The sequence below is a fragment of the Nicotiana tomentosiformis genome, chromosome 5 (assembly GCF_000390325.3).
Source record: "Nicotiana tomentosiformis chromosome 5, ASM39032v3, whole genome shotgun sequence".
In the NCBI taxonomy this organism is placed as follows: domain Eukaryota; kingdom Viridiplantae; phylum Streptophyta; class Magnoliopsida; order Solanales; family Solanaceae; genus Nicotiana; species Nicotiana tomentosiformis.
In genome coordinates, this window is record NC_090816.1 from 101,120,394 (window position 1) to 101,136,131 (window position 15,738).

The following is a 15,738-nucleotide window of genomic DNA, read 5'->3' on the forward strand; positions in this document are numbered from 1 at the left end:
TATTGCCAACCTGCAAGTGACCTTCAAGGCGTCAAGAACAAAGAGCAACATAATGAAGGACATTGAGTCATCACATGTCCTTAGTTGTGTTGCACATTTGTTAAAGTTCTTTACTTGTAATTCCTACTTCGCTTAATTAGAAGCATTGTGTGAGAAACCTTTATAAATCATAAACCCTTATGTTTGTGTCTTGGCTAGTTTAGTCGAGTTGGAAGTCTTTGAAATAGAGTCATTACAAAGTGGCTTGTAATAGAGTTGTTATAAGTTAGTAACAGATTAAATCTTTGTAATATAGTTATTACAAAGTGGCTTGTAATAGAGTTGTTACAAGTTAGTGAGAAATTAAGAGGTTAATTCCTAGGTTACATAGGTGTAATCTGAAGGTTGCTCATAGTGAAGTTGAAATCCTACAAGGGTAGGTCGTAATTTTTAATCCCGTTGAGCTGAGAATTTTCCACGTAAAATTCCTCTTATCATTTACCTACTGCAATGTGCGTGGTTTCTGTGCGAACTTATATCTGTGGAAACTTATAGAGAACCTGGTTCTCTATAGAGTTTGGTGGACCCTCGAATTCTATCAATTGGTATCAGAGCAGGTTCTTTCTATCAGGCTAACACCTAGAAAGGATCCTCATGGCTGCTCCACCAAACTTTGAAGAAGGTCAATCAACCTACAGACCACCACGATTTAATGGACAATACTATGGATGGTGGAAGACAAGGATGCATGATTTTATCATGACTGAAGACTCAGAACTTTGGTATGTCATCTGCGATGGTCCTTTTGTTCCTATGAAGACCATTGAAGAACCAGAAGTGTCAGTTCCTAAGACTAGGAAAGAATACAACGATGCTGACAGAAAGGCTGTAGAAAAGAACTTCCGAGCCAAAAAGATCCTCGTCTGTGGTATTGGACCAGACAAATATAACCGGATTTCTGCCTGCCAATCTGCCAAGGAGATTTGGGAGGCTCTCCAAACAGCACACGAAGGGACTACTCAAGTCAAACAGTCGAAGATTGATATGCTAACCACTAAGTATGAGCTATTCAGGATGAAGGACGATGAATCCATTTAGGACATGCACACTCGCTTCACCTCTATCATCAATGAGCTTCACTCATTGGGAGAAATCATTCCCAGAAACAAACTTATCAGGAAAATACTTAGTGTATTACCTGGTTCCTAGGAAAGCAAGGTAAACGCCATCATAGAGGCAAAGGATTTGCAGAAGCTAACCATTGATGAACTCATTGGTAATCTAGAAACTTATGAAATGAAGAAGAAGAAGAAGAAGAAGAAGAAGAAGAAGGACAATAAGAGAGGAGATCCCCAAAGAGAGAAGAACCTGGTTCTCAAAATAGGCAGTAATGATTCAAGTGGTGAGGATGGTGATATGGTATATTTGACAAGAATATTCCAGAAGATGGTTCGTAGGAATAGAGGCATTCCAAAAAGGGGAAGTTCTAGCAAGCTAAAACATTATGACCTTTGTCATAAATGTGTCAAGCCAGGGCACTTCATCAAGGATTGCCCTCTCCTAAAGCAAGATCAGTATAAAAATAACTTTGACAAAGCAGCCAAGAGGAACCCGATTCCTAATAAACGCCGCAATAGAAAGAATGTCGCTGACAATGTTGTAAAACAAGCTCTTGTTGCATGGGGAGACTCCTCCAGCGAATCTGAAGAAGATAATGATCATGGTGACAGTTCAATGATGGCAGTAGAAAGTGAAGCAACTGAGTATGACTCCATTTTTGCCTTGAGGGCTCAGTCTGATGATGATGATGAAGATGACGACGACGATGATGAGGTAAATTTTCTGGATGTTCAGAGAAATCTGAAATCTTATTCTTCAAACAAACTCATGTCTTTGGCAAATATTTTAATAGATGCATACCACCGTCTTATAAATGATAAAAATACTCTAATTGTAGAATTAGGAGAAGCAGGACAATCTAGAGATGACCTAGTAGTCGTTATGGTAGATTTGAAAGAGACTATGGAGTGTGCTAAAAAAGAGAAAGAAGTTTTAATTGAAAAAGCTGCTAACTTAGAACTTGAGAAAGATGATCTAGTAGTAGTGGTGGTTGATTTGAAGGAAACTATTGAGAGTGTTGAAAAAGAAAAAGATGTCTTGACCAAAAGAGTCGCTAACACTGAGCTTGAGAGAGATGACCTACTAGTAGTAGTAGTTGATCTGAATGACACAATTAAGGAACTGAAAGGAGAGGGTAGGCATGAGACTCTTCACAAAGGAAAGGAAGTTGCTAATGAACCACATCTTAGGCTTGAAGATGAGATGAAGATAGTGAAGTCTAGACTGTGTATTGAACTTGAAAAGAACAAACAACTTCAGGAAGAACTAGGAAGAGTCAAGAGTGATCTTGAAAAATCACTCAAATGGACCTGGTCCTCTAATGCTATCACTGCCATGTACATAAACAATAGGGGAAACAGGCAGGGAATTGGGTTTCAAAGGGAAAAGACTCCCTACAACCCTCATTGCAGTATATTACTATACCCGATAATTGGCTTTGTATTCACTGTGGTAACAATGGGCACCTTAAGGAAAACTACAAGGCTAGGGTTCAGTCTCAACAGAAAAATAAAGTTTTTGCTAAGAAAGTAACTACTGCTAAGGAACCTGGTCTCTCCATTAATAAACATATAGAGCCTGCCTGGACAAAAAGAAGTTTAATTCGACCTTTTTCTCACTACAAGGGACCCAAACTTGTTCGGGTTCCTAAGTCTAACCCTTGACTTCCTTGTACAGGGGGCAGTGAAAGAGAGCAACTAACAAGGGTACATAGTTAGTGGTTGCTCGAAGCACATGACTGGAAGCACAAATGATTTCCTTTCACTCAAAGCCCTGCAAGGAGGGAGTGTATCCTTTGGAAATGACAAAAGGGATACATTCTAGGAATTGGAAGAATTGAGAAGTTTCCTTCTCACTCAATTGAAAATATGTACTACGTGAATGGGTTGAAGTACAGCTTGTTAAGTGTCTCCCAAATCTGTGACATATGAAACAAGAGTGGTGATCTCAGATGTCTGAGTGCTATTGAGGATGATGCTGAACTATGGCACAGAAGGCTGGGTCATGCAAGTTTCATGTTGCTGGTCAATAAAAACCTGGTTCATGGCCTGCCCAACTCAAGCTTCAAGGATCACAAGGTGTGCGATGCAATGTGTTGAGGAAAGTATACATGTAATTTTTGATGAATCTCACCACTCATGTGAGAAGGATTCACATGATAAAATTGATCAAGAGGGAGAACGGTCAACTGTCCCTGGTGAAGTTATTGACATGGCAAATGGAAAACACTAACATGATGAGTCAGGTCAAGGATTCAGATGACAATGGCACATCTGAATCTCCAGCTGACATAGAGGAACCCAATTCTTCAATCACTACAACTAAAGCTGAAAACAGAGTTGCTGATGCAGATCAAGGGACCCCACATACAGAGAGAGAATCACATTCAAAAATATCTGGACCATCTCACAACAAGATCAAATGCAAGATATGCGCTTGAAACGAGGGAGGAACGTGCTCATTGTGCAAGTCTATGTTGATGACATCATCTTCGGAGCAACAAACGACTCATTGTGTGAGAAATTTGTAAAACTCATGGGAAGTAAGTTCGAGATGAGCATGATGGGAGAGTTGAATTTCTTCTTGGGTATACAAATCAGACAAACTCCTCAGGGCACAATAATAAATTAGCAAAAGTACATCAAAGAGCTTCTGAAGAGATTTGAGATGGAAAGTTCAAAGATCATTGATACACCTGTTGCTAGTGCCACTCGCCTGGATATGGATTAACCTGGTTCTCCTGTAAACGAGACTATGTATAGAGGCATTATTGGGTCACTTCTGTATCTCACAGGAAGTAGACCAGACATTGTTTTCAGTATGGGACTCTGTGCCAGGTTTCTATCCAATCCAAAAGAGTCTCATCTGAAGGTTGAAAAGAGAATTATGAGGTATCTCAAAGGAACGCATGACTTGGTTCTCTATTATCCCTCAGGAGATAACTTTGACTTGATAGGGTATGCTGATGCTGACTATGCTGGTTATATGGTGGATAGGAAAAACACTTCGGATATGGCATATTTTCTGGGTTTGTGTCTAATCTCATGGGGCACAAGAAAACAAAACTCAGTGGTCTTTTCAACTGTTGAAACTGAGTATGTGGCAGCTGCCTCTTGCTGTGCTCAACTGTTGTGGATCAAGCAGCAGCTAGAAGATTTCGAGACAATGTTGTGAAATGGCTCATCTGAGTGAAGTTTTACAACACAGAAGATCAAATTGCAGATATCTTCACCAAAGCACTAAGCAGAGAGCTCTTTGAAAAGAATTGCATGGCACTATGAATGATAAAATCAAGCTGAGAACCTGGTCCCTCGATGATTGTCTACGACAGAAATGTACATGTAAAATAGCTAAAAAGTGTTTTCTGGCGCAGTCTAACTTACCTCTATACCGTTATAGGTAGACACGCATGACGATTACAGAGCAGACAAGTAGCTAATGTATTGCACGATTGGTCAAAGGATGAGGCTTACATTTTCAAACTCTGTCAGGGAACCTGGTTCCTTTGACATAGGTTAGTAGTTCCTCTGTACTATCATGCACAATGTTTTAAACGACTGAAATGGTGCCACATCATTAAAATTATCAGTTCCCTTTTTGTTGCTTCTTGAATCCAAGCGTCTCACCCTTTATGAAGCGACCCGACTACCCAAAATTGATACCCAACCGGTCTCTCACCCCTCTTAAATAAATCCATTTCAGAACTGTTCACATCAAGAATCCAAAATTACCCTTTTCCTTCTTCAAACTTTCTTCTTCAACTGACTACACACCACCATGTCTAACAATCAAGAAACACAGAATGTTCCAAGCATTGTCCCCACTGTGTCCTCATCCGTTGAAACACCAGTGATAGAGCCCACAATCCCTGTTCTGACTAGTCCAAACTCTAAGCTAGAGTCACAACCACCCTCTTCTTCCTCTCCAACCCAGTCGAGTTCTGGTTCTCATCGAAGTCGCAAACCATCGACTCCCAATAAATTTGTGGTTGTGACCTCTACTTCTACCTCGCCGAAAAAGATGGTTGAAGAAAATACTATTGAGGGAGAAGAAAGTTAGGAAATTTCTAGTTTGCCAGTGGAAGAAAGTTCTGAGATACAGCAAGGCATGGGTCGTAATAATGATGAATCAATAAGAACTACCCCAGGGGTTGATTTGTATGTCGCCGATTCTACAGGTAATGCTTTTCCTATGGCTTATGAGTTCACTTTAGGTTTGCAAGAACAAGAGACATAGAGAATATGTTGTCAATCACTGTTGAGGGTTGTGTAGATAGTGGTTATGAAGGTGTGTCTGAAACGAATGGGTCTTAAGGGGAAGGTGACTGTCTACTGAAAGAAGGAAGGAAACTGGTGACTGTAAAAAATCTGGCACCAGACAGTACTACTGGGGAACCTACTGAGGGACCTGATCCCTTCACACAAGAGGAGCCCTATGCTCCTACTTGGGATGAAACTCCCTATTCTTCTAAAGAATCCCAGGTCAGTACTGATCTCGCTCTCTCTCATCACTTCTATGCTGAGCCATTGGCCATTATTGCTCCCGAGATGAGATCTCTGTCTGAGGATGAGAATGACGGTAGTGAAAAGGACTATGATAATGTGGCTATTGCAAGCTTTATTAGTGCTAGGAATAGCATGACAACTCCCAAAACACCCACTCCTAAAAGACCTACTACAAGGCTGCGACAGAAGGAGGTGCTTGAGTCAGCTCTAAAGAAAAGCAAGAAAGAAAAGAAGAGGAGAAGGTTAGTGAAGGGTAGAAAGTTAGTACATTAAGAGGTGGTGCCTACATCTCTTGTTGTGGACATTGATGACGAGGTGGATGAGGAACCCAGTCCCTTAATCCGTAAATCCTCCAAGAAACCTGCGATTCAAAATTCTAGAGAAAAAGTAGCTAAGGGGTCTGGTAAGAACGTGTCTAAGAAGGTGTCTGGGAAACCTGCTGAGAAAAGAAACAGTGTAAAGAAATCATGTGAAGAGGAAGGATAGTGCTAGTGAAGGACCCGGTTCCTTGAAAAAGGCCAAGGTCAATGTGACCAAGGATGTTAGAAGGGAAAACCTGAGGAAACATAAGTTGCTTTGGGGTAGAACCTTTGCCCCTGATATTCTGGATATGGCTGGCATACGACAATTGGCGGAGATTTATGAATTTCAATAGTGGACGCACTTGTTCACAGGTGACACTCCCAAAGTGTATGAGGAAGAAGTGCGCAGTTTCTATGTTGACTTCTTCACAGTTAAGGATGATCATATTTTCATGATGGTGAATGGGGTCGATTTTGTGATGGACTCTGCTGTGCTGGGATCTATTCTGGGTGTGCCTGCTGAGGGGTTGTCTTATGTTTAAGGCTCCTATTATTCAAACTTTAGAAATACTATTGTGAAGGATAAGGCAGTTCAGCAAGGGGAACGGGTACACAAGAAGATCCTCCTTCCAGTGTACCAATTGTTGTTTGAGTTAGTGAACAAGGACTTGCTCCCTCATGCTTAGAGAATGTCAATTACATCTCGAGAAGACCTGGTTCTCATGGAAGCACTGGATGGCTATACAACTATCAACCTGCCTGGCATCATGATAGAACATATGCAGAAGATGGCAGAGTTCAAGGATGGAAGTCATGGGCTACCTTACGGGTTACTCCTCACTAAGGTTTTTGAATTCTTCAAAGTCCCTTTGGGAAAAGCTAAAGTGGGTAATCGTAAAAAAACCTTCTCCAAGACCACCCTCGAGGAATGTGAGTGCATTGATAAGGTTGGAGAGGTTAGCAGCACTTCTACTATCTCCCAGTTGACCAACGTCCAAAACAGTGCCACTGATGAGACAAGCAAGCTGAAGGCAAGGAATGCCATTCTTGAAGGTAAGCTAAGTCAGCTTCAGGAGGCACCTGGTTCCAGCAGCTCTCACAGCACAGAGGTTGCCCGTTTGACCAAAGAAAATGTCGACCTCAGGAAACAGGTTGAGGACCTGAAGGAGAAACTGCTCAATGAGTAGATGTCAGCTAATGCTCGAATGGACATCCTTCTTAACACCCTTGCCTCTTCATCTAAGCCTTCCCCTTCTAGTGCTCCTTAGAGTCATTCCCTTCCAGTGTCAGTTCAAGTTCAAGTTGTTTTTGTTTCCTGTGTTTTATGTTTGATGACTGACACCTTTTTGTTGTTTTTATTGTGTATCAATGGAACTAGTCCCTCTTTATTTCCAAAATTAATGAATTTCTCATCCTTTTGTTGTGCATATCTTGTTCTTCTGCTCTGTTTTTAGTCATGACTGCGTGCACACATGTGGCATGAGTTAACCAAGCTAGACTTCTTCTTGCTTATTGCTTGCTACTGATCTTTTTATGATGCCAAAAGGGGAAAGAATAATTGAGGGGGAACAAGCTAGGGAACAGATTCGGGGGAAATACAGGATATGTGTATGTCATTCTGGTTCTTAGGAGGAATTTTAATTATAAGTTTGTCATCATCAAAAGGGGGAAATTGATAGGTTATATATACCTTGTTATGTTTTGATGATCTAACAAACTTAATAACAAGAACCAGATAGGAATCCGATACACATCCTCAAGTAGTTTAGAAGGTTGCTCAAGTTTAGAGAAATTTCCAGAAATCCAAGGGAGAATGAAGCCAGAGATACAGATTCACATGCAAGGCTCTGGGTTAAGGGAACTACCATCCTCATATTTTCAGTATCAAACGCATATTACGGAGCTACATTTGTGGGGTATGAGAAACATCGTAGCTCTTCCAAGCAGCATCTGTAGGTTGAAAAGTTTGGTTAGTCTAGATGTGTCGAATTGCTCAAAATTGGAAAACTTGCTAGAAGAGATAGAGAATTTAGACTACTTGAAGGAGCTTAATGCCAGATGGACTCTAATTTTATGACATTCGTCTTCTATCGTACACTTGAACAAACTTAAAATCTTAATGTTTGGAGGCGACTTCGGAGACGATGAAGTGCACTTTGAGTTCCCTCAGGTGGCTGAAGGATTGGAAATTCTGAGTCTCAATGGCTGCAATCTAATAGATGGAGGACTTCTGGAAGACATTGGATCCTTATTGATAAACGTCCAAAAATGCATATTTTTCGGTGTACTTTCATCTGTGGTTACAGTAGTTTACATGAGTTTTTGTAGTGAATTATGCTCATTACGTGCATTCTTATGTATAGGAGCAAGTTGGACGAAAAGTGAGCAAAAGAAGTTTATTCGGGACCAAAAGACAAAAGAAGAACTTTGCTCGTTCATTCTCGCGTGCACACGAGAGAGTGAACGAGCTAGCTGAGGAAAAGCTTGAGAAAAAAAAATCAGATTATGGCAAAAAGGCATGAAAGTGCACGAGAGATCTAGAAAGAAAATAAGAAGAGAAGCACTTCGCTAGTTCACTCCCGCGTACGCACGAGAGAGTGAACGAGCAAACCTAAAAAGGCTGTTCCAAAGTGGGCTTGTATTATTTTCGCCCTATGCTTATCCTATCCCATATAAATAGTCTCTAAACTCACTTTTTGAGGGAATCGACTAGGAGGAGGCAAGAACACAAAGAAAAAAGCAAGGCGGAGAATTCTTCTACGAGTTTTTCACTTTCTTCTTTATATTTCCATTGATGGTTATGACTTTTTATATTGTAATCTTACATAATATTATGAGTAGCTAAACCCGTCATCTAGGTTTGATGGAACCTATTGGAGGATGATTTTCTACTACGTCTAATATAGATTTGCGTTTGATTTTTCTCTACTTGTTCAACTATATTTTCATTTTTGTTGATTGAAGACCTCGCAATTAACTGTGCTTATTTAGTGTGTATACTGCTCAAGAGAGAGTACATATTTAGGTAGTTGTTAAATAACACCACTTCTAACATATTTGAGAGATCAATACGGAGGGTTTAAAGGCGGGATTAGAGATAACGAAACCTTGGTGCGATCGTAGTGAGCGGTGAATAAGTACCAACTAGCATAGTTCAAGAGAATACGTCTAGTAAATTATGGTAGTTACTCGAGAGAGATCTACCACACCTAAAGTACTCACGATCGGTAGAGAATACTTAGGCAAATTTATAGGAAACATGGTGGGGGAGATTCCGACAATAGGATAAATCATAACCCTAGACTTTTCCCATTCTTGTCTACAATATTTGCTCTGTTAGTTATAAATTACTACATCTTAATTACTTTACTCTTAGTTAGTAAACATTCAAATCGTTATTTAATATTTTTGAAGGTTGAATACTTGAATTCGTGCTAAACTAGTGGTTGTAATTAGAAGGTTAATTCCCTGTGAGATTTGACTCCGGACTTGTAAACCAGATTATATTTGCAATGACCGCTAGACCTCTTAGGAGGCATAGTTGGGCGTGATCAAATTTTGGTGTCGCTGTCGGGGAATTAACGGTGTTATTAATTACAACTAGAAGAATAGCTAGAATTTGTAGTTTAGTCAGCTTTCTAGACTTGAAATTCATTATATTGAAATTCTAACGTTTGTAGTCTTGGGTGTTACAGGAGCATGCCTAGAAACTCCTTAAGAACTGGTGAATTGTTCGAAGCATTATCGGATCATGAGAAAGCTTTCAAGGCATTAAATCGTGCAAACAAGAAGGACAAGGGACAATTGAAGTCAACAGAATGAATCGAACTAGACATTATTGATGTAATAGACAACCCAAACAACAAAAATAATGGGAAGGACCCGAACAATCATGGTGTGGCACCTCTTGTGCCGGAAGCAGCCTTGTATGATTGGTACAACCCACCACCGAAAATCTGGCAACTGTAATTGCATTCCCTCAGATACAAATAGAATCATTTCAAATCACAAACAACATGCTACATTTGTTGCAGAACAAGGGACTATTCTCGGGTTCTTACATTGAAGAGTCTCAGCAATATCTGAAAACTTTTCTATCAATATGTATCACGCAAAGGCAACCAAATGTGACACCGAAAGCAATAAGGCTGTTGTTGTTTCCATTCTCAGTGACATGAGAGGCTTAGACTTGTCTCAATTCGCTCCCCATAAACTCCATCACCACTTGGGAGGAATTAGTCAAGTAATTTTTGAACAAGTTCTACCCACCCAATATGACTGCCAAGCAAGTTGATGAGATATTGAGCTTCAGGCAGAAACTAGCTAGAACACTGCAAGAAACGTGGGATAGGTTCAAAGTTATGCTGGTTAAGTATCCACATCATAGTCATTCCAGATCAGATGTTGAGCAAAGGTTATACATGGGATTGGTAGACAGATTGAAGGCCAATGTTGATGCTTCAGCAGGTGGAGCATTTTTGAGCAAATCATTCAGGGAATACAAGGTCTTACTTGATAAAATGGCTTAAAACTCAGGATGGATGACAAGAAACTCTACAATCACTCCTGTAGTTTACTCAGTAGCTTTGGACCCAAACAACTCCATAGCCGAGAATATGGCCACTCTAATGACACAACTGAGTATCCTCACCAAGAAGATTGACGAATCAGGCCAGAAGCAGGTACACATAGTTGACACGACTAATGGAGGCTTATGTACACCATGTATTAACCAACCATATGTGTGCTCGTGGAGTGGTAAAAGTGATAACCAGAACTATCAGGAAAATATGAACTATGTGAGCAACTATGGAGGACAGAGGCAAGGTGGTCAGAATTGGGGGCAGCAAAACCAAGAGTATAGAACAACACAACAGCAGTACAATAATAGTAACAATCCTGGGGCTATGCGACCATAGGGTCAAGTTGTGCCTTACCAAACGCAACAAGGATACAATCAGCAAAATCAATAGCTAGCTTATCAACAGCCTCAACAACAACAGATAGTGAGACAAGATGATGGGTTGTCTTAAATTAAAGAAATGTTGCAACAACTGATTGGGTCCAATGGAAAAATGCAGGAGAAGGTGGAAGCACATGACTCAGAAATAAAAGGCATTGAGATTCAATTAGGGCAGATATCTATGGTTCTGAATAATCGTCCCCAGGAGACGTTACCTGCAGACACACATGTCAATCTAAAAGAGCAGGGCCCAAAGTTGCTTATGGCGGTGAGTCTAAGAAATGGTAGAGACCTTGACCTAGAGCAAGAAATTGCTCGCAAAAGCTTACCAACCAAGATACTCGTGCCAGTACCGATAAAGGTAGATGAGTCAACTGAGCTAACCTAAGTAAGAATCCAGCCAGCCCAAGAGGAAATAAATAAGGAAACAAAGGTTGAAAAGGAGGCTGAGGGAGTGCAAGAAAAGGTAGTAGAAAAAGTGCCTGAGCAGGATCTAACTCAAGTCACAGGAAAGAAGCGACCGCTGACACACCCTTCCCGTAGAGGTTGGCCAAATATCAAAAGTATGAGTAGTATAAGAAATTCATGGAGATATTGAAGCAAATCCAGGTGAACATTCCACTGATTGACGCCTTGAGGGAGATGCCTGGGTATGCAAAAATGATGAAGGACTTGATGTCTCGCAAGTTCGACTTTCAAGACTTGGCCACTGTTACACTAACTCAGACATGCAGTGCTGTCGTGACGAGACCCATAGATGAGAAGTTGTCCGACCTAGGGAGTTTCACAATCCCATGCACAATAGGCAGTTATGCTTTTGCTAAAGCATTGTGTCATTTGGGGGCAAGCATAAATTTTATGCCCTTGGCTATCTATAAAAGGTTAGGCATTGGAAGAGCAAGACCCACATATATGTTACTACAGCTAGCCGACCGAATGGTGAAGAGGCCATCAGGTATACTTGATGATGTACTGGTGCAGGTTGGAAAGTTTGTGTTTCCGGAAAATTTTGTCATTTTGGACTGCCGGGTCGACGAGGAGATTTCCATAATTTTGGGAAGGCCATTCTTGGCCACTAGGAGAGCTCTAACTGATTTTGAAACTGGAGAGCTAAAGATGAGACTGAACGATGAAAAGTTAACGTTCAATGGGCAAAAGTCTATGCGGCAACCAAGTGAATTTGCTAACTGCTCTCTGATAGAAGTTGTGGATCTGATTTTGGATGAGGAAGATGAGGCTCGGAATGCTAAAGTCCCTCTAACTACCTGCCTGATGAACATAGAAGAGATAGATGGTGAGGACTTGGCAAAGTGGGTTTTGGCTCTTGAAGGCCAAGGATACTGGAAAAGAGAGCTCGAATTCGAGCCTTTACACTTAGAAGAAAGAAAGACTCCTCCAGCTAAGCCATCAATTGTTGATCCACCACAGTTAGAGCTAAAACTGTTACCATCTCACCTCAGGTATGCTTTCTTAGGACCTAGTTCGACATTGCCTGTTATTATCTCATCCGGTTTGTTAGATGTGCAGGTAGAACAACTTTTGCAGGTTCTAAAGGAGTGCAAGGCTGCAATTGGGTTGACCATTGCAGATATAAAGGGTATCATCCCAACGTTTTGTATGCATAAGATTTTATTGGAAGATGGGCACAAACCTTCCAGAGAATATCAAAGAAGGTTGAACCCCAACATGAAAGAAGTGGTGGAGAAATAAGTGATCAAGTGGTTAGATGCGGGAATCATGTTCCCCATCTCTGATAGCAACTGGGTCAACCCAGTTCAGTGTGTGCCAATGAATGGTGGAATGACTGTAGTGCAAAATGAGAACAACGAGTTGATCTCAATAAGAACAATCACAGGATGGCGAATCTGTATGAATTACAGAAGATTGAACAAGGCCACCTAAAAATACCATTTTTCGCTGCCATTCATTGATCAGATGCTAGATAGATTAGCGGGGAGGACCCATTTTTGCTTTTTGGATGGCTACTCGGGGTATAATCAGATATCTATTACCCCGGATGATAGAGAGAAAGTGTCATTTACCTGTCCATATGGCATTTACGCTTTTCGGAGAATGCCGTTTGGCTTATGCAATGCACCCGCCACATTCCAAAGGTGCATGATGGCCATCTTTACAGATATGGTAGAGGATATAATGGAGGTTTTCATGGATGATTTCTCAGTGGTGGGAAATGCGTTTGATGATTGCCTTAAAACTTTAAAAAGAGTGTTGCGGAGATCTATGGAGACTAATCTGGTGCTAAACTGGGAAAGTGCCATTTCATGGTACAAGAAGGTATAGTCTTGGGACATCTAGTGTCAAGTAAGTGCATTGAAGTGACCGTGCTAATGTTGATATAATTGAGAAGTTACCTCCACCCACTTCTGTCAAGGCCATAAGAAGTTTCCTTGGTCACGCCGGCTTCTATAGGAGGTTTATAAAAGATTTCTCCAAAATTGCTAACCCTTTGTGTAAATTGCTTGAAAAATATCACCCATTTGTGTTTTCTGATGGCTGCAGGGTAGCTTTTGAGGAGTTGAAGAAGAGGTTGGTGATTGCACCAATTATAGTGGCACCTCACTGGGAGCAACCTTTTGAGCTGATGTGTGATGCAAGCGACTATGCTATGGGAGCAGTTCTTCGGCAGAGAAGAGATAAAGTCATGCATCCAATCTACTATGCAAGTAGACCATTGAGTGGTGCCCAACTATATTACACAGTGACCGAGAAGGAGATGCTAGCAGTGGTGTTCGCATTTGACAAATTCAGGTCATACCTGGTAGGCTCGAAGGTAATTGTTTATACTGACCATACTGCTCTCAGATACCTAATTGATAAGGAGTCAAAGCCACGCCTGATTCGATGGGTGTTACTGCTACAAGAATTTGACTTGGAAATCCGTGACTGAAAGGGAACGGAAAACCAAGTGGCTGATCACTTGTCTAGACTGGAAGGAACAGAGAAGAAGGTTGAGGTGGAAGATATTGTGGAGACTTTCTCGGATGAACAACTATGGGCCACGAGCCTTGAGGTAACGCCATGGTATACAGACATTGTAAACTACCTGGCAAGCAGTATTATCCCCTATGACCTTTCTGCTGTCCAAAAGAAAAAGTTCTTTTGTGATTATCGCATGTATTATTGGGATGAGCCTTATTTGTTCAGGATTTGTGTTGATAACATGATCCGGAGATATATCCCCGAGACAGACCAATCTTTTATTTTGCAGGCTTGTCACGCATCCCCATATGGTGGCCATTTCATAGGAGTAAGGACTACCGTGAAAGTGTTGGAGTCGGGCTTCTACTAGCCGACATTGTTCAAAGATGCACACTTCTGGGTGAAAAGCTGTGATGAGTGCCAACGGACGGGGAATATTTCCCGTCGACGTGAAATTCCCACGAACCCAATTCAAGAGGTAGAAGTCTTTGATGTATGGGGAATCAATGTTATGGGACCATTTGTCAGCTCATATAACAACAAGTACATACTGGTAGTTGTGGACTATGTATCGAAATGGGTAGAAGCCATGGCACTCCCAACAAATGATGCAAAGGGATTTATTAGTTTTCTAAGAAAGAATATCTTTACCCAATTTGGTACTCCAAGAGCGATCATCAGTGATGGAGGCACCCACTTCTGCAACAGGGCCTTTGCAAAGTTGTTGGAGAAATATGGAATTTGCCATAAGGTCGCCACTCCGTATCACCCACAAACAAGTGTGCAAGTGGAGGTGTCAAACAGAGAAATCAAGAGTGTTTTGACTAAAATTGTAAATGCTACTCGAACAGATTGGGCGAAAAAATGGATGATGCACTATGGGCCTACCGCACTATATTCAAAACTCTGATTGTTATGTCACTGTACAAATTAGTATTTGGAAAGGCGTGTTACTTACCGGTGGAACTAGAGCATATAACTTTTTGGGCATTAAGGCAATTAAACCTTGACATGGAGGTAGCTGGTACGAGTAGAGTCACATAGCTTCATGAACTTGATGAGTTCCGTTACCATGCTTTTGAGAGCACCAGGCTGTACAAGGAAATAATGGAGATCATGTACGATAAGCATATTCAAGAGAGGTTTTTCAAACCCGGAGATGTCGTGTTGTTGTATAATTCAAGATTGAAATGATTTCCGGGTAAGCTGAAATCTAGATGGTCGGGACCATTTAGAGTTGTGCAAGTATTATCAAGTGGAGTTGTAGAAATTGAATCCGAGAATCGAACAAACAGGTTTAGACTCAATGGGCAAAGGTTGAAACATTACCTTGGCATGGATGAGGAAAAGGTTGTATCGGTTACTCAATTGCAGGAGCCTCAAATGTTATGTGAACCTTAAGTGCGATAGCCTGCGTCGTGCTGTGACCTTAAATCAGGAACTTCGTGGGAGGCAACCCATTGTATTTTTGTATTCATCATGCCACGACGTTAAATCATGCGCCTGTTGGGAGACGATCCAATTTTATTGCTTTTCACTATTTTCTTTATTTGTTTTTTTATTTTGTATAATTTAATATGTGTGTTATTAGGTGCAGGGTCAATAGAATACATACGAGCAAGGTTTGAGGTAACGAACTCGAGATAGAGTGTGGACGAAGAACAAGTGAAATTCGGCCAGACTCGTTCAAGTCATTGCTTCACACAAAATTGCACGAGACAAAACTCCGGCCAAACTTTCCAGAAACAGCGAAGTATGGCCAAAACATGTGGCCACTGCGCAAGCCCTTTTTCTGTGTTCATAATATCTTGTTCACCCTTTCATGCACACGCGAGAGTGCACAAGCACAGGTACTATGGCTATCTCCAAAACACCCACTCGTAGTCATGGAGCAGGAGGTGTTGGCAAGCCTCCACCGAAAAAGGCATCG

General features: G+C 41.1%; 4 protein-coding genes across 4 annotated transcripts; all 4 read left to right on the forward strand.

Annotated features, from left to right (window-relative positions):
- The first annotated feature begins 633 nt into the window (after positions 1 to 633).
- Positions 634 to 1,077, forward strand: LOC138892874 (uncharacterized). The gene has a single exon (XM_070176623.1). It carries the CDS (start codon positions 634 to 636, stop codon positions 1,075 to 1,077), a length of 444 nt encoding a protein of 147 aa, XP_070032724.1.
- Positions 1,078 to 3,852: 2,775 nt separating this feature from the next.
- On the forward strand, positions 3,853 to 4,272 carry LOC138892875 (secreted RxLR effector protein 161-like). Its single transcript, XM_070176624.1, has one exon. The coding sequence runs from the start codon at positions 3,853 to 3,855 to the stop codon at positions 4,270 to 4,272; it is 420 nt and encodes a 139-aa protein (XP_070032725.1).
- A 7,181-nt stretch (positions 4,273 to 11,453) lies between these two features.
- LOC138892876 (uncharacterized) lies at positions 11,454 to 12,578 on the forward strand. The gene has a single exon (XM_070176626.1). It carries the CDS (start codon positions 11,454 to 11,456, stop codon positions 12,576 to 12,578), a length of 1,125 nt encoding a protein of 374 aa, XP_070032727.1.
- A 1,741-nt stretch (positions 12,579 to 14,319) lies between these two features.
- LOC138892877 (uncharacterized) lies at positions 14,320 to 14,718 on the forward strand. The gene has a single exon (XM_070176627.1). The coding sequence runs from the start codon at positions 14,320 to 14,322 to the stop codon at positions 14,716 to 14,718; it is 399 nt and encodes a 132-aa protein (XP_070032728.1).
- Positions 14,719 to 15,738: the final 1,020 nt, after the last annotated feature.